This window comes from Vanellus vanellus, assembly GCF_965231255.1.
Source record: "Vanellus vanellus genome assembly, chromosome: 3".
NCBI classification, from domain to species: Eukaryota; Metazoa; Chordata; class Aves; order Charadriiformes; family Charadriidae; genus Vanellus; species Vanellus vanellus.
In genome coordinates, this window is record NC_138907.1 from 44,619,089 (window position 1) to 44,637,954 (window position 18,866).

The following is an 18,866-nucleotide window of genomic DNA, read 5'->3' on the forward strand; positions in this document are numbered from 1 at the left end:
ACACCATAGAATCCAACCTGATTTCTAAAGGAGTTTCTTATTTTTAATAATGTATAGGAAAAACATAATGCTCTGAAAGAAGAAATCATTATCTGAACACCCACTGAAACACAGACAATTCAATTTAACGTTGGCAATAAACTAATCTTAGAGCCCATTTATACCCCTATCCCTCTCCCGGTGTCCACAAATTTCCACCATTCATCTTTTCACAGATATGGGTCAGCAATCAATATTAAGTGATTTTTGAGACACCCATATATAGAGAACAGCTCGCACCACAATTTCGTCAAGGGTCTGTCAGACTTCTTTGCCATGTGAATGTCTAGGATCTAAGTAAGGTGCATCGTCAAGCTCTGTCACATACCTTCTGCACCAATTGACACAAGTTTCACTCCTTTGCTGGCGATATAATCCAGAGCTTTGTTGACATTAGCAATTTTATGGAAACGCATCTTCCCTCTGTCTGGTTTCGGTAGTCTTTCTCCTGCAGAATAACAAATGTAATGTGTTTATTGTTACATACACCTGGCTACAGACACCCAAGTGATTAGAACTCAAGAGCAAATGTGCCCTGAACACTGTCTAAAAGTTAGCAGTTATTTTAACAGGTGTTTTTCTCAAAGAATGTCAAATAGCTTTGAACATAACCCTGAAGAGAAAATTCAAACGTTGAAACATCTGACTTAGACCTGTCTGATACACCAGTAAAATCAGAGTAAAATTTTTATGTTTGCCCTAAACATCTGGAAGACGTGAGTACTTCTTGCTACTCAACTTCTGGTTCATTCCTACTGTCTGTGTTAGAGTAGCTGAATTTTAAGGCAGCAGGATGTTCTCAGAGCTCATCACCCTTACCTGCTTGATTGTAAAGAGAGGCTGGACTCTATCTAGCAGATTAGCCATGGCACCCTTCTACAACTGACCAAGAACAGTGGCTTTTAACAACCCCATCTAGTATAGCAGAGCAGCTAATTTCAGAGCATAAAATGATGTGTTTGAATGAACTTATCTTTTCAAAGGATCACAAAGAAGAATAATTTCTGAAAATGTGATGCTCCATTTCATGAAGAGTGATTATCTGAAGATCTTATTGCCCCACTGAAATCTCCAACAAAAACGTAAACTGTCTTTTCCATAAAGATATCTTAAAAATCTCCTTGCCCTTTTTCACCTTCACTGTGTGTCTGTAAGATAAGCTACTCCCTTCCCATTGAGGGGCATTCTGAGTGTACCTTGGGCACCACTCCTCTGAATAACACATAAAACAGGTGACATAGTGAGTTTACATCAGTTAGTCAAAAGGAGTTCTTGGATGCTCCCCTCTTCTGAAAAAGGAGACCTTTTACTTGTGACTGAATATTGATCTAGTTTTACTTTAGGTATGCACTTTTGAAAGCATTGGTACAGCCAATAAAGTCATTAAAAGCAAAGCAAAACTTTTATACTAGAAGTGGAATAAACTGAATTTGTAACCTAAGTGTAAAGGCTTTTTAATTGTTAGGGGCTAAGACCAGGTCCTCAACATTTGTGGTTTGTCCAACAACACTGTGATGTGAGTGATACCCTCATACACCGTGATACTCTGGAACACAAGCACAAACCAGAAGATTTTGGAGATAAGGAAAAAGCAGAGTTTTTTTTCCTCCCTTTTGTTTTACAGTGTGTTTCATCTCTCATTTTTCAGCCTACTTAGAGTATGTTTTCACTGTTCTGAATTGTTAACAATTTTTGTTCCTTTAAGAGTGTTTCTGTAAGCATGCTGTAAATACATAGCAAAATTTATTTTAGCCAACCTGAGATAACTTCCAAGAGGAGCATCAGTTTCAGGCCATTTCTGAAGTCCTCCTCAATGTTCTCAATCTGCGTGCCTGCTTTCCTGAGGTGGGAATTGCACCAGGCTGTAAACGTCTGTAATAATAATTTTAAAAAATACTTATCAACAAAGCATTTTCCAGAACAACTGCTATGCCATCCAAGTAAACACTGCATCTGAGATTTTCACTACTGCCTTAGAAATTTGGATGTCCAACTCCCATTCATTTTATACATGTCGCTGAGTTCAAAATTCTTATCTCAGATGTTCACGAAAATGCAAAGAATTGCTTGATTAGAAGCAATATTGTGCTAGATTCTGCTCATAAATGCATCCCCAAAAAAGATCTACACATAAAGGCAAAATTTATCTAATAGTTATTACTACACTTACCATTTTATAAGCACATAATTTTATGTTGAGACTTACCTGTTACACTTTCCTCCTCAAAAGAAAGATTGATATGGTATAAAGGAAGCTGTGTGACAGTAAAATGTCGGCAATAGCAAGCACAGAAGCAAAAATTTCTACTACTTGAATTTGTGCCAGTTCTTATACAGATTATCTATGCCAGGGACAAATAACAAGCATTTCTCAGAGGCAGAAAGTTGTGAGAACACTTTTCAGGATGAAGTAACTGAAGAGAGACTTTATACAGCAAGGATACAAGCAAAACGGCACCTGCTCCTACTTGTAACTACAGTGAGAAACAGAACGCCTTTTGAAAACGTGGACTATTAGAATAGGTTTTGAAGGTTTACAATAATTCAAGTGCAGAAGTTTCACATTCAGACCCTTCAGATATGGCCTGCCTTACCAAGGGTTTTATTTTTAAATGGTATTATGTAGTTTTCAGAAAACTACCACAATTCATGAAACACACAAATGCAGATACTTCAGTCTGCAGGGCAAAAATGGTCACAAAAGCAAACATGAGCATTTCTCTCTCCATGGAGAATAACCAAGTCTGCTTTTACTTGCAGAGGTATAAAGCAGAACTAACTCCATTGATCTACAGCGGTCATATACACATTACCTTGCGTATGAATGAAATCAAAACACAGGCTACTATAAAATGTAGTAGTTAAAATTAGTCTGTTTTCAAATATCCACTACTTCTCAGTCTTCTGACAAATTCTTCTTGCTTTTCAGTGTCCGTTCAGATACATAGAGCAAGCTGGTATTTACTAGGTATTTAACCAGGTACTGAACTCTAGGTATATAACAAACCATACATTTTGGTAAGCTAGACTTCAGCTACTTAAAATTTTCAGATATGTGGAATTCCCCTTCTCTTGCTATTTCAAATTACCATAGTTTTGAAAACATTTAATGTAAATAGTTAAGAACAAAAAATATATCCTAAATCCCCATTGTCAATATGAAATTTCCTTTGGCCTTCCTTTTTCTTGGCTATTTTTTTAGAAGATTTAATTTCTGATCTCTCAGAAACAGAGTAAGAAAGGCCAGTAGATGAAGGCAAAACTTTCCCTCATTTGAATCTCGTAAATTCTAGACAGTTTTCATACCTTAAGAAGATATGGATTGAATTTTCAAAAACGGCCTGTTCTTAAAAATGCGACTTTCTGTTAAAGAATAACATTATGATTGTTGTGGGGTTTGACTTGATTTATGCAAAGAATTTATGTGCAGCTTACTGGGGTCTTTTCTCAGAGCTCCTACAGTGACAAGGAGCAGCTTGCTAAGCTTTAGTTTTATCAACTTCTCCTTTCCAATTGAAAGGAAGAAGCAAGAAGTGCTATGGATATGGGAGATATGGGGGAGCTGTGCAGTGAAATCTCTAATTCTAGACACCCAGAGAAAGGAGCAGAGAGAAGACAATATTGGAAGTGGTTATGGGCAGGGGTCCTGTTGACCTGCAGAGGATGAATTGCAGGTAGAGGCATAAGAAAGTCGTTCTGTGTGTAGACAGAGGTAAGTATGGCTGCAGCTGAAGTATCTCTGGAAATACACCAATTTTAATAAAGGGATGTTAGCTTGAAAAGCAGTCATTCAGGAAGGTAACGTTTACCTCATTTTAAGGTAACTAGCTGTACTGAGCTCATGGGAGACCTGAAACCAGAGCGTATTGCATCGCAACAGAGATACTAGGCACCTCAGGGCTCGACATGATGGAGTCTTAGGATGGTATTTGGTTTGGATCATTATAGGGTTAGGATCTATTTTATAAAACTAATTTGTCTGCTTCAAGCAGTATCTTGTTCTAGTGATATGTATCTAAAAAGGCTTAGCACCACTTTAAGTCATTTGCAAATACTAAAAATTATGACAAGCATCTATGGAAGGAACAATAATACAGAAAAAACAGCTGAAAGCACTCAAGGGTAAATGCACATGAACCTTGCATGGCAATTTGGCAATAAATATTAGAAAGCTGAACCACTAAATGAATGAGCCTTTCATGAACTGAGCTTAAGCAACGGACATGTGCTTAGCTGCAGATGCTATTGCAGTTTGTAGAATTGTTCCAAGCACACCATGCTAAACTCAAAGAGGAATTTGGAAAAAAAACATTAGCCATTTCCAGCTCTTGTATTAGACATTTTATGGTGAACATTCTGACCTTGTACCACACAAGTAAATGAGTTTTCCCCATTTTTCATTTAATTAAGAGTTTAATGGCAATGACCCCACCGCTAGAGCAGTCTTAAAAGACAAATCTGATTCCTACTGTGAAGAAAGCTACTTCTCACTTAGTTTCTTAAGAGGAAATGGAACCTGGCACTTCTTAGCTCACATATGCATATATAAATATATATATATATGAAAGCAAATTAGAATTTTGTCCAAATCTCACTGTGGTCCTCTACTTCACCTCTTCAATGGCTAATTCAACTTACTGGATGCCGCACTGCTAAACAAAAACCATAAGTTTTATCCAAAGATCTCAAAGCTTTCAAGTAATTTAAACAGTTTCTCTTGAAAACAGATATTTTTATAACACTGAATTTGCTGACAGACAAACTCTCTTCTCAATCTCGTTCATTTTATAGAGACACTAAGCAGTCAATGTTGCTGTGATATAAGCAAGAAAAAGATGCTACTACTGCTGAGTCAAGCTGTTTTCAACAAATAGTTTGATGACAGTCACTGGTTTTATGGGCTGCCTTTTTATATCTGTATGTTGTTTAAGATTCTTTCCAGTAGTATTGGGTTTGTCATTGATGTTGTAGCATTCTGAAGGATAAACTTGAAATTACCTTCAAAGCCTCCATTCATGAGATAACAAGTTCTGCTGAAGCACTCTACTGTGCATGGATTCTTTATTTCGACTATCTATACCTGGATAGTTTAGATTATCTTCTATATCTAGAATATGAAATTTAGATCTTTTATCTGAACTACAGTTTCTCAGAGCTTTCTGTTTTACCAGTGCACCGGGTCATGAAATGGTGCTATCCCCTTATGACAGTTGTCTTGTGCCTCATGGAAAGTGTCGCTGCAGTAAATTACAGCAGATTCTCAGCATGTGGCTTCATAGCCTGGTGCCTTCCAAACTGGCTTACTTTCCCTAGGACTAAACATGGTTATAGGAATGCTACTTAAGGAAGTGTTTACTATGTTTCAGTGATGCAATCCATACGTGACTGTATTAAAGCTACTGCAAAACTTAACCCACAAATTTTAACAGTTTCCACAATCCACATTTTATCTGACCCCCATCCTTCTATTCTTATTGTGATACCATTTGTTCTCACTGCTTTGGCTTTAACTAACAGTTCTATTCATAGTTATTAAGAAACAATTCAAAGCACGTTTAAGTCCTGGAGATCAAAATACAGCCAGCATATAGTACCCTGCAAATTTGTAATCCACTGGGATTTAAAAGCTATTAAATGACTTAGACAAAGCAAATTCCTTTTTCTGCTGAGCTGTACAGTACATTTCAGAGTATCAGATTGCCCAGAGAAACAAGGCAGGACTGAAGGCACCAAGCCGAATACCAGGAGGGATACAAGTAAGTGCCTAGAAAGCTAGACATTTCTTTTTAGAATTTATTTATATAGGTGGCTCTACAAATTTAAAAAATAAATAAATACACATTTTGACTTTCCAAAGTTGTTATGACAAAAGAAACTTTGCTGACATTCTTAGATGAGACCACAGAAGAGGAGATGCAGGGCACAAAGCTAAATAATTTGCAGTCCCACAGTCAAATGTTCTCTTAGTGCACTATTAGTTGTCTACTGCTGTCACAGGCCTATTTTGGAAAAGCTAACTCCAGAAAAGGGAGTGCAATTTATCTTCTATGCCTACTTAGCCTCATTGTGAAGACTGCCAATAGCATATCCTCCCTAATTTGGATTCATAGATCTGTTATGGCAAAGTGTGTACGTGAAAAACAAAAACACTTTACCTGGTAACTTACTCAGGCCACTTAATTTTTCAAGCCCTTGACAAGTAGAACTGCCACCAAGGGGCAGAAAAAGGAGATATCCCTAATCAATTATCAATCAAATGCAGCTAATGCCAAAAAATAACAGGGTATGCCTGCTCCATGCAAATATTTTTACATAGAGGTCATACTTTGATGGAAAAAGTGATATCTCTGAGACCTGAGTTGTCCTACACTCCTGAGACAGCCCAGATGTCCTTTTTATGTGAACGTAATGACAACTTACTTTTGATAGTGCTTCAAAGCCAGAAACCAAGATGCTATAATAAAGTTTTATATGTGCACGTGATAATAGGGATAAAGAGAATTGAGAAAGCACCAGTTACTACCCTCTCCAATACTGTTCCCCATCAGTGGGTCACAAGACAGCTTGTTATACCTGCTGAAGATACAAGGTAAATTTCGAGTTTGGCACTGACAGTGAGTCCAAAATATACATCACCAAAGCAACAGCATAACTTGAATGGGGCGTGTACAGGGGATACATCCCACAAGTTCAGGACGTTTTATTTACTTGCATTCAGAATTGAAATTGAGAAGTGGATCCAGCCCAATAAAGGACTGAAGACCCATATCCTATTTAGTATGTACATCTCATAACAAAGGTTAACACTGCCTTTTACTCTTTCCAACTCAAATAAATTTCTGTCTGCTATAATATTTACATGTTTTAAAAACTAATATTTACTTCAAAAGGCATGTGTCTGCTTGTCTGTACCCCTACCAGAAATGCTGCTGGCCTACAAGTCATTTTTTTTTTTAGTTTCTAGCCTTTTTGTAACATTTACATAAGAAAATATAAACACAATCTAATTTTAACCTATGAGTTAAGAAAAATCATAGAATCATAGAACCATAGAATCATCTAGGTTGGAAGGGACCTTTAAGAGTCCAACCATCAACCTAACACTTCCAAAAGCACCACTAAACAATGTCCCTAAGCACCATGTCTACCCGTCTTTTAAATACCTCCAGGAATAGCAATTCCCCACTTCCTTGGGCAGCCTGTTCCAGTGTTTGATAACCCTTTCAGTGTAGAAGTTTTTTCTAATATTGCATTCATAGAAAACTTAATACTTCCTGTGTCTGTTAAGTAAAGCAGAAGCACAAGTCATTCTAAGTGGACCTTAATTTCTAATACCCAGAGCAGGAGAACACACCTGAAGAAAATTAACTTCAAATATAAACATTCAACACATTTGTTTATAAGCATATGTTTTGTTTATAAACATATGTTTTATCCCTAATCATCTCAGTTTGATAGAGTTGTTTCTTAAAACTCTGCTTATAGCCCTTCTTCTAAAGTATTTTTCTTCTCTACTTGTGCTAGCTGAGGGTCTTAATTACTTCTAGGCTAAATGGGATGCAGTGATTCATTCTGTAGTTATACGGAACATTACTGGGCTCTGAGCGCATGGCAAGGGTGTTACAGAAAGAGCTCTGCCAGAACATTCCCACTAGGCCAGACTGAGGTTTCCCCTTGAAGATTTGCCCATCTGTCTGTTATCCATGTTTTAAAATATAAGTTGTGAACCTGCAACACGATCTCCTAGCTCCTGTGTCCACACAGTGTTATAATGACTGCAGGATCAGGGCTTTTCTCTGGGCTTGGGATACAGTCTGTGTTGGCCCTCGTTCTCTTAACTGTTTAATTCTGCTCCCAAAAGAAGGGGCATGAAGGTGAAACACAGCCTTTATAAACTAGCTTGATGTGAACCAATGACTATACGTAGCATCTTTTAGATGCTTCTAGAACATCTAGATCAGCTGTACTTTTAGTGTATTAGTTGGATCAATATATCTTTATGAATCTAAAATAAATAAAATCCTACATCTTACTTGTTGGTTTGAATTATTATTAACTCTCCCCTTGCTCTTATATCCCTTTGCAATGGAAGCCTAAATGCATTGGTAGACATTAGTAAAATAACTGGAGTAACTACATTTAATCACAGGAGAGGTGGTTCACCTGTACAACTTGATCGCACCAAAACACTTGGTAGGTAAAGTGGGATTTTAACATTAAATATTAAACACATGAGAACACAACAACAACTCAAATGAAGCACAGTGAAACATAGTGAAGGATGCCATGAAGCCTAAGGTAGGGGAAATGTTTAGTGTGTTCCAAAAGTTCGTTAAAAGGAAACCCTCAAATCATAGGCAGTATGTCAAAGCCAAATTTCTGGAAACAACAGAAAGGATAGTATAGAACCATCTCACAAAGGAAGTTAGTAGAAGCTCCATCACAAGGTCCCCATATCCAAAGTTGGGGAAAGCCCTCCCTGCTCCAGTACATCCATTCTTATAGCTGAATAGATGGTGTCAGAGATGATATGCTAGCATACTCTGCACTGTCAGTAGATCTGCTCTAGTAACTAAAGGAACTTCACCCCAGTTCCTTAGTTTTATCATTCACAGGAGACATCGTCAAAGGGATGCATTCATCACACAGGACATTGCACATGTCTTGCTAGCATTCTGCATTTTGCTCGCATGGAAGAGCCTGGGGAGACCTCAGTCCTTACAAAGCAGGTGGCCTAATTCTATGCGAGTCTAGGGTTTCCTGTAAAACATGCAACCCCCTCCCAGCACCGAATGATTGCACGTCTGTTTTACAGTGCTCACTATTAACAAAAAAAGCCAGAGCACGTAAATTTCCCTTCAAGAATAATTTGGCAAGGCTGAACCTCAAGAAATGTCAAGAAGATTATTGAGCCTTTTGTTATAAAGTTAGTGACATTAGTCCTTTCTTTCAGAGGAGACAACAGAGAAAGGTTATGTTGTCCCCTTGGTCTAAAATGGAAGAAAACTCAGGAGGCAGCAGGATGCATGGGAAATTCAGTATGAGTCACTGCATGCACTCTCCTCATCTCAGCCTTTTTTTTGAAGGGAAGAACAGGAAGGAAAGGAAGGAAGATAAGGGGTTTCACAAGGTCTTTGGAGGGGCTAAAACAGTTAAAATAATGCAAAGTTTATTAGGAGCAGGCAGATAATATCTTTATTGGATCACCTGAGATAGCTGGAAAAGACAGAAAAGTTTTCAGGCATGTAAGCCCATTTCTACATGTGAGAAAGAAGCATCAGTCAGTCTTAAGCATGAAGATTTAGGTAAGTCTTCAGACAACTCAGGACTTTGATGGATCACCGATATAATGCTACAACAGCTCTATTCCATGAAGCAAGCTCCTTCCGTTTTCAGTACTGTTGATGGCACCCATTTATGAAAGTTTTAAAGCAGCAAGCATCTGTGTGATCCAAGTGTGTGAGTTCTAAGAACACACGCAGTGTCATAGGGTTGCCCGCTTGTGTATTTTTATCAGTTTAAAATAATTCTCCCTATTTTAAATGTATTTTCAACCAGAAACATTGATATTTTAGAAGTAGGAGCACATGCAATGTTTAAAATCCCATTTGAAACTAAAAAGTGTTCAGGATCTGTAGGACAGTTCTGGTCTAAATCTACTTTTCGTTTTTGGAATTTCAAGAATCACTCAAATAAGAGAACCCTGCTCAGAAAAATAATGCAGAAATAAACAAGGCTAGAATCCAATGAAAATCTTTAGTAAAAGCACGGGCATGGTTTTACCTTGCATTATAAAAACTGCAAGATATCTTTACCCATTCTTATAGTTACGATATAACTGCAACCTACTCAATTTGTTAAGGTGAAGGAATTAGAAAGACAAAGGAACCGTCAGGAAAAAAAACCTACGGTCTACTTCTGGTATTTTCTTTTAATTCGGAATATTTTTTTAACACATTCCTATCACTAAGTAGACCAGAGTGGTCTGTGGTAAATTTACATGTGGTAAATTTAATAATAAAGGGAGAAACACAGTCTTATAGGTGATAAAAGGTTTGGCGTATTTTATTGATGCAGAAGTGGGAAACTTTGCTAGGCAAGTAGCATCAACTTTTGCAGAATCAAATCTTATATTTAAAAAATTAAATATCCAAGGACAAGCAAGCAAAAACTTATATTGTGCTACCTTTCTAAGCCTGCATTTAGGTACAAGCACATCCTCCCCTCATGATTTTGCCTATCTCAACTCTAGCCATTTGTCCTAGTTCTAATAGTTAAACTAAAGTATACTAAAGGTCCCCCCACCAGGACTCCACAGAAGCTTATCTCTTTTATGTCACATACCTAAGTTGCTTACAACAGCAGAGAGCTATTTATCTAAGAAGAAAACGAAACACAAAACCACGGGGGGGGGAGAAAAAAGTATTTAGCAAGTCAGAGAGTTTATTCTTACCAACGGTGAGTAATGACTCACTATTAGGCAGAAGGGCTTATCAAGTATACTTCTGTCGGAATCTTCCCTAAACCATTTCCTATAATACACTTTACTTACTCATTTAGATGACAGTATAGAGTGTACACTTACAACATTTAAATATGACAGCAAAATGATGGGTCTGTAAGTGTGTTTCATGACAGAGCTACAATTCAAACTAATCTTGACAAATCAGTGAAATGACTTGAAGAAAGCTGGATGCAGATTAGCAATAAGTCTGAAGTACTGCCCTCCTCCAGTAATAAATAACTGCAAAAACACAGGATGGAGAACTACTGGCAGGGCAGTAGAACTGAAGAAGAGGATCAGACAATAACAGTGGATCACAACCTAACCTGATTTTAAAATGTTGTTCTGTTATAAAAGGCAAATACAATACTGGAATGTCTAAGCAGAAGGATGGTGTATCAATATCTGAAGTATTTCTTCCAATCTCCTCAGTGCTGGAAAGGGATTAGCTGTAATATTGTTCCCTCTTTTGGGCACAAAATTCAGGAAGACTATGGACCAGTTGGAGAGAATCCACAAAACAGCCATGAAAAGAATAAAATCCTAGAAAAATTCATCTATGAAAATATAGAACCGTTGTACGGGTTTAACCATGAGAAGTTTGAAAAGAGGCTAATACTCGTCTCAACCATTTAAGCAGTCACAACAGAGAAGAGAATATATCAGTTCTCTGCGTTCCCTGAAAATAGAGCTTAAGATAGATAGTCATGAGCCTAAACAACAAGGAGGAAGATTTAGATTAATTTTTAGCTCTAGAAGTAGTGAAGCACTGGAAGAGATTGGCTGGGTAAATGTGGAATCCTTCTTCTTGGACATCATTAAGAACAAGTTGGCTAAATGTGTTGAGAACAGCATGAGCATATTTGGTTCTGACTGAAAGTAGGGGAATGGACTAAATGCTTTCCCAGATTCTCCCAGTTATACTGTCTATGACATTTGTGGAAGATTCCCATCCTAATTGACATCTACAGTGCAGCCTTGAAAAGGGAGAATAGACAAGCAGACTCTTTCCTTCCAGATTCTGTGACTGAGAAGCCCAAAAACTTAGGTATATATATGTTATCCAAAGACTACAAAATAAGAAGTCATTCAGCAGAAAACAACTCCCTTTTAGGAACCCAAGCACTTGGCATGCAACAGATGATAGCTGTAAATTTTTATTCTGTCAGTGTGTTCCTTCTGTGGTGATCCCCATTTCCCTCTCCTACTTTCATCTGACCCCCTAACTTGCCTCAGCAAGAAGAAATATAATATTGGAGGAGATTTGTCAAGGATATTGGAGAAAAAGAAAGTAGAAGGGTGAAGACAAAAAATAATAAAGAAACAAAGCTGAAGAAATGTAACAGGATAGAGGGAAAGAAGATTCAAAGTTGATAGGCAGAAGAGTGTTCATGAAAAGATAAACATAAACCTAATTGAAATGAAAGTGGATTCAATGATCTGTTCTATAGGTACATACATTTCCCGAGGTCTGTATTATGATCCTGGATAAGTGATCCTGACACTTGTGTTTTCTCCCCAACTTTGCGACAGCCTTTAAGTCACTTAAGACAGGAATTTTAAAAATGTTTTTATTGTCCTAAATGCTGAGCATTTTGTGACCCATGATTCCTCATATGGGACTATAAGCCTTTTAACAAAAATGGGAGCAGATGTTAGTCATAGCTGAGTACTTCTAAGTGTCCCACTTCTGCATTCAAAGATAATGAGAATAATAAACCCTCCATATCCCACAGCACTACTGTGGGGAAAAATTCACCGTTGCTTTTGAGATGCTCAAACACTACCCTGAAAAAAAGCCCACTAAAGAAAGATTAGAAAGTTGACAAAACTATAAACATCTTGTAAATAAAGAACTGTAAAATTAATCAAACCCAGAAACTACTGTGAACAGATGGAAAACAACACATAACAATTACCAACATCTTCAGCATCTGTTCTCAGTCATCCAAAGTTAATTCTACATTTAAAAATCAAAGCTAGCTGTTTAGCATAAACCAGTTACCTACTACTGTAAATCTGGCTGCATGCTAGTTATCCTTCCCTCCTTTAACTCTTAGTGAATTATGAAATGTGCCAGCCACTTAGGTATGGAGAAAGAAGTCGCTCAGGGAACTGTTAAGAATAGCAATGACTGTGAATGACCCCACAGATGCAATGTGAGAAAGCATTTTCACGTACAGAAATTATTTGAGCTTTCACCTCTAGGATGAAAAGTCACTGTCCCTACCTCTCACTAATAAGGTCAGGTTTGGGCACCTCCAATGAAGCTGGCATTTCTGGTGGTTTAAATGATGGGGACACCTGTCCCCCCAAGAGCTAAACTAAGAATATAACTCACCTCATAGACATTACCAAACAGCTTGCATGTGTTAGCAACCTTGTCACTTATTCACCTGGCCTGGGTTCAAAACACTGACCTAAAAGCGAAAGGTTCCCCCCAGCCACGCATTCCCAACAAATAAAGTCCATCTTCAGTACTAGGTTATCTTTTATCATGAGTTGGGGTGTAGGAGCTATTAGAATATTCCACTCGGAAGGCTTTGCAATACTGAGACTTTTCATTATTATTGTCAGCACCTTGCTAAGTGGTGACGAAGGTCATGGTTTTGCAAGTCAGCTTTCTCTTGGATATGAATGACTTTTTCCAGTACAGTTTGTTCATTCACATCATATGCACAAATCTTTGAAAAATGATGGTCACAAACATCCAAGCAATATCTGAGAACCCTTTGTCCAAATGACAACATCCAGCTGTCTTACAACAGCCCTGGATAATTCATTTTAGCTAGATGGAATAATGGGAAGCAATGCCTTGCTGTCTGCAATGATCTTACCTCTTCATCTTCCCTCCTACTTCAATAACAATGAGCATGACATCATTTACAGTTATACACTACCTTTCTGATAATTCCAATCTCTTTGCCTTTTATGTAAAACAACAGGTATGTTAATACCTTGTCATAACAGAATTAATACCTCTGAATTTTTTGGATTACATACCATTATTCAATGCATTAAAATGCTTAAGGTACAAGATTAGCACTACAGAATGGTAAATAAATGGTATAATCTGTGAAGTAAACACGAAGTTCTCAAATTACTACCAATTTCCGAGTTATAATAGCCCCCATATTAAATTGCTTTCTCTAATGAGAGTGAAAAGACAAACAGTGAGTAAAGACTCAACATCTGAGTCCTTGCTCTTCCACAGCTCTTTGTACAACTTCTTTCAAGTACCAAAACCTCTTTACATGTCTGTCTAAAGTCTTTACCCCACAGGTGAAATGTAAATACGCTACATGGACTCAGACTTCTAGACGCAGCATTAGGAGGGCTCTGTACATCTCTACAATAAAGTGATTGTGCAGTACTTTACAGTCTCATGTACATTTTGCAAATTTAAAATGCTGCAGCAAGTGAAAGAACTTTTATTTCACAAGCCTCAAAAAACAAATATTGGTGAAAAAAGTATTTGTGAATCGAGCAGTCCTTAAACTGGAGTAAAGTTTTAAAAAGAAAACAAAAACAAACAATAAAAGACTAATGGAACAATACAAATGCGAAGCTTTGAGTAATCTATCTTCGATCAATGGCTTTTGTTTTCTTTTATTTTCAGATGTTGATTTTGTATTTCCCTTGGAGGAAAAGTTTATGGACAAGTTGATCTCTTTCAACAGGCCATATTGTTTCTAGCATTTAATAATTTAACAATTAAAAGATCATGGTAGATTTTTTTTTTTACATGCAAGACTGCCAAGTTTTGCCCTTCAAAATGTCTCCTACTGAAATCTGCAGAAATAGAGAAGCATCGCCCACAAGGACCTGTGCCTTTTAGATAGAGACACAGTACTCCCACACAGCATGACTGGGAGTGTACAGCATCCAGACTGAACATCTGAGGACTGCCAACTATTTGCATGGCACAACAGTATTTTCCTCTAGTAGGGTAACTTAACTTTAGAGCATACTAACCAAACTTTCTCTGTTCCAATACACTGCACTTTGCAGAGTCTGAATTTACACTATAAAACCAAGTAATTCTGATATTGCAACCTGAAGTAGGATGGATACAGCAACTAATATCTTACACAGCATTCCTGATCACTCTACACCACAAAACTTTACAGCACATACCTACAAATAAATCAGTTCACGCCCAGTTGTCAGAGCTTTAAAACCGATTTGCCACTACACTGCACAAAGTTGAGTGCAGCAAAGAAATGTTGTATGCATTTTTATAAAAGCTTTAATGGACTCTTATCACCCATGCAATAAAGACTGCAACTTTGCATTTATATAGAAATATATATTCATATCTCACAAAGTGCTGTCCAAAAGATACCTCTCCCCAGCCAATCAGGTAGGACACTAGGGACCTAAGCAGAAAGCTTGCAGAGCGTGAAGTGTGTAGGTTCCATTAGAAACTCCAACATACTGATGCATGCTCCCAAACATCTCTCTTTCATGCGCCCTCTCTGTCTTGCTCTCTATAAGTTTCTAGATACAGATCTTGGGTGAACAAAATCAAGACAACTCCTGATAATTTTGAAGGCATACTCAATTAATGGAACAGTGAGCTATTTGCATTCTGGTGCTTTCTGAATCACTTTTGAGCAAAGCAATATTTGGGCGGTCTCACTGCAAGCAGAGTTACACAAAGAGCTGTATTTAAGGCACACTCTTTGGATCTAACTACCGAAAAACTGAGAAACACAAGGATAGGAAAAGATATTTAGTATGTCATGGGACCAAAGTATCCAATGAAAAGCTGAACAGGGTCAAAAGAAATTCATTTATTTCTACATGGCTCAGGAGTTAATTCTGGAGCACCACCTTCCACACTCAGCATTTCTACTTCACAAGAGTATCAACAAACCAGAAGGCATCTTCAGAAAAGGATTCACAGCAAAAATGCCAACAGGTTTGGAAGGAACTGTTTCAGCAATGATAAAAGGTTTGAGACCAGCCATTTTTCTGTTTTTTCTCTTCCTCTATATTCTTTTCCAACTGCCCACTGCTTCACTATTATGGAACAAAAGCATAATCTTGCTATATTTGCCTCTCCCTGTAGAGAGTTAAAAACAAAGTAGAGGTAATCCAAAAAGGGTCTTGAATACTGTGGTGGATCTGCAAGGGACAAATTTGCAGGTGTGCTTTAATGGTGCTCTATGCCCTTTATACTGCCTGGGGCTTTCTCTCAAGTATATTAAACAAAGAACATGCATTACCACTACTTTATCAGTGCCAAATGAGCCCTCTTATAAAGAGATCGTATGTCCTATTCTCCTTTCCAGTCTTAGGTCCTTTTCCACCAGCTGTGCCCTATGTGCTCCTCCTGGTTTCCCATGAGCTCCTGAACTATCGCTGATAGTGGTGGCTAACATTTTTGTTTTCACATATTTAAGATGAGATGAAAGAAACATTCACACATTATAGTATGGAAGGAACTAAAGGTATGCCCTCTGGAAATAGAAAGATTAATTAAAGTAGGCTAATCCAGGATTTAGTTGACTGGATTTCCATATGTCTTTCCCTTGCTTTCTCTGTTGATTTTCTTCACCATGCTATCTTTATCCAGTAATTATATACTACATTGCCAGGTGAGTAAGTAAATCCATTATAAATTGGTCAATAGAGTCAATCAGAGTGGGATAAAAGTAAGGTCCTATCCAATTTATCAACGTTCTTTAAAACACTTCCATAATCAGAAAAACATGTTTTCTGACTGATAAAGCCAAAGCAGATTTTGAAAGTTTTTTTCAATTACACACACATGCCCCTTTAAGTCCCTGACACCAATAAACAATGGGAAATGTATGCAAATAGTCAGATCCCAAGATATTTACCCAGTAAATGTCATCTTTGCACTCTGTTGTGTAGTATATTTGAAGACCACCAAATCTCGTTGCACTTGTAATATAAACTAAGGTTTAAGTTGAGATTCTTATAGAAAAAGGAAAACCTCATGCATTAATTTCCAATTATGCAACAAAAATCTCCTCTGTGGCATATATGCCAGGTTTCTCAATGCAATATTTATCGGTACACAAAGCATATAATCCATCCATGTTAATTTCTTTACTATTGTAACTGATGATTAAAAAACAAATCAATTTTTATTTCATCCTTGTTTTAAGAATCCTTTTTTTAAAGAATTTGGTAACTTCTGATGTTAAAGATACTACTTAAACATATTGGTTTGGGTTTTTTAAGCTCTAATGTTTCTTTATGAGGCATTAGCTATAGAGTAACATTTTCTACAATATTTAAAATATCCTGTAAGCCAGCAGACTTTCAGAAAAATTACAGCATTCCCAAATAATTTTTAGCAAGGCTCAGGTTCCTGAATTACTGAGCTTTTCTTAAAGACAGAATGAAAAGCAAAACATTACTCACATCTTTGAATGGCTTGATTATATGTGAATATGAAATTTAACTAAGTAACCTGTTCTCAAGCACTTAGCTAAGAATAGATGGGTAAATAACAAACAATGATGGCTGTAACTGCTGAAAGCATAAACACCTGTGGTTTAGACAGTTCAGTGTTTGTGATAAGCAAACTTCTTTGTCAATTAAACACACAGTTCTTTGTTTATAGCATATTTATTCTTAACAGAAGCCATGCTGGGACCTGTGCTCAGTCATGGAAATGAAGGCCATAGACAAAAGGAAAGCAAGCCAACTTCAGCCTCGTGTATGGTGTTTTGTTTATCTTTTAATATTAATGCCAGATGGATGATAAGTGCATTATACATAATACGTACATGTACAGATATAGCTGCTTGTGGGGCTGCACTGCAAACTACATTACTGAAATTACTGTGGATTAAGAAGTGGTAAGAACAGGGAGGGTTGCTTCAAATTTCTTCAATGATCTGGTATATAGCAGATCATTGTACCAGCAAAGGAAGAAGACTGGAAGTCTACGGATAGGAGTAGAGTCAAAGGTAATCAGCTGCTCTGCCAAAGAAAACGCGTGGTGGAACTCCACTCCAGAGTACAGCTGGAGATGTACTTGGACTATAGAGGTTTTCCATAGCCTAAAGAAACTGCTCTGGATGAAATAATACCCCAGAGCTACACAATAATTTGTGGGGGTTTTTTGTTTGTATTTAGAGCAGCTGCGTAGCAGTTTTCTACACAGTAGTGAAGAGTGCAATGTCTTAAGTCTTACAGTAGTGAAGAGTGCAATGTCTTAAGTCTTGCAGCAGTGAAAAGCTACACTGGTGCCAAGATTAAACATAAACCAGAGTTAAAAAAAAATATCACTTAATGCTAGATGGTTAAGCCTTTCTGTGAATGCCAAAATAGCAGGCTGATTTTCAGAGGTGCAAACAGACAGAAGTTCCTCCTGACGTCAGTGGAAATGCCTGGGTGTTCAACACCTATAAAAAATACGAGTGTTTCCTTAGATGCTTAAGGAATAATCACAGATGCTAATTTTAGACTAGGGTAGTCACTTTCCACAGACTCCTGCTATGGTAGTGGGGGTGAGAAGGCTTTTCTAGGGGGCAGTTCAGAGTAGAAGTCATCTGCTCTAAATTAGGTTCTGCTAGTTATCAAAGTAATGTATGGTTGGACTGGTTTTGCTTACAGGTTTTTGAACAGAAATAAGAACAAGGATCAGATTTCAAATTGAAGGGGTTCTGACAGTTAAGAGCAGTTGGGCAGAGGCATTTGAAGTAAATGGAAAATCTTGCTCATACCAAGTACAGTAAGCACGTAGCACCTTCATCTGTAAAGCCAGCACATAGGTATTACAACCAGTATTTTGGAGACAAAGTGATATGTCCTTATAACTCAAAAGCAGGGAAAACTGGGACCAGACATAGGAGCAGCAGTGCCCATTCTTGTGATCAGGACATAAATTCAGGACTAATTTTCTCACCTTTGTGCACACATGGAAACTTAAGGTCAAAATATAAAACTAACTAAACATTAGCCAGACAACTGTCAGCTTCTGCTTCCCTCTGGTCAGGCCTTCTAAAAAATGAAGTGTATTTCTACAAGCTACCATTTCAAGTGGGACACTTTCCTAAAAGGAGAACATTGCATTTCAAAGTCTTCTACCTCTATCTCTGCAGATGCTCTGTTCCTGCAGAGCCTGCCCTGTAGTCCTTTCACAGCAGTAGTTTGAGGATTACCAGGACCATGCTACCTTGATCTGTGCCGAAGAGTTACTTGTACTGCCAGCAGGAAGAGCTACTGCAGAATATGTGCAGACACAGTCACAGAGGGTGATCGTAACATTGTATTTGCCCATTAAATGATGTGGAAAGAGGTAATTTCTATCTTTAAATACATGCCAAATTTTATCAGG

The 18,866-nt window shown here is 37.6% G+C and overlaps 1 protein-coding gene across 1 annotated transcript in view; it reads right to left on the reverse strand.

Moving 5' to 3' along the window:
- ACTN2 (actinin alpha 2) overlaps positions 1-18,866 on the reverse strand; it is a 67,970-nt gene that overhangs the window by 41,076 nt on the left and 8,028 nt on the right. Inside the window, exons 2-3 of the mRNA XM_082480170.1 lie at positions 1,797-1,911; positions 368-487 (exon numbers count right to left, since the gene is read on the reverse strand). Of these exons, the coding sequence (XP_082336296.1) occupies positions 368-487; positions 1,797-1,911 (235 nt within the window). The remainder of the gene's footprint in view (positions 1-367; positions 488-1,796; positions 1,912-18,866) is intronic.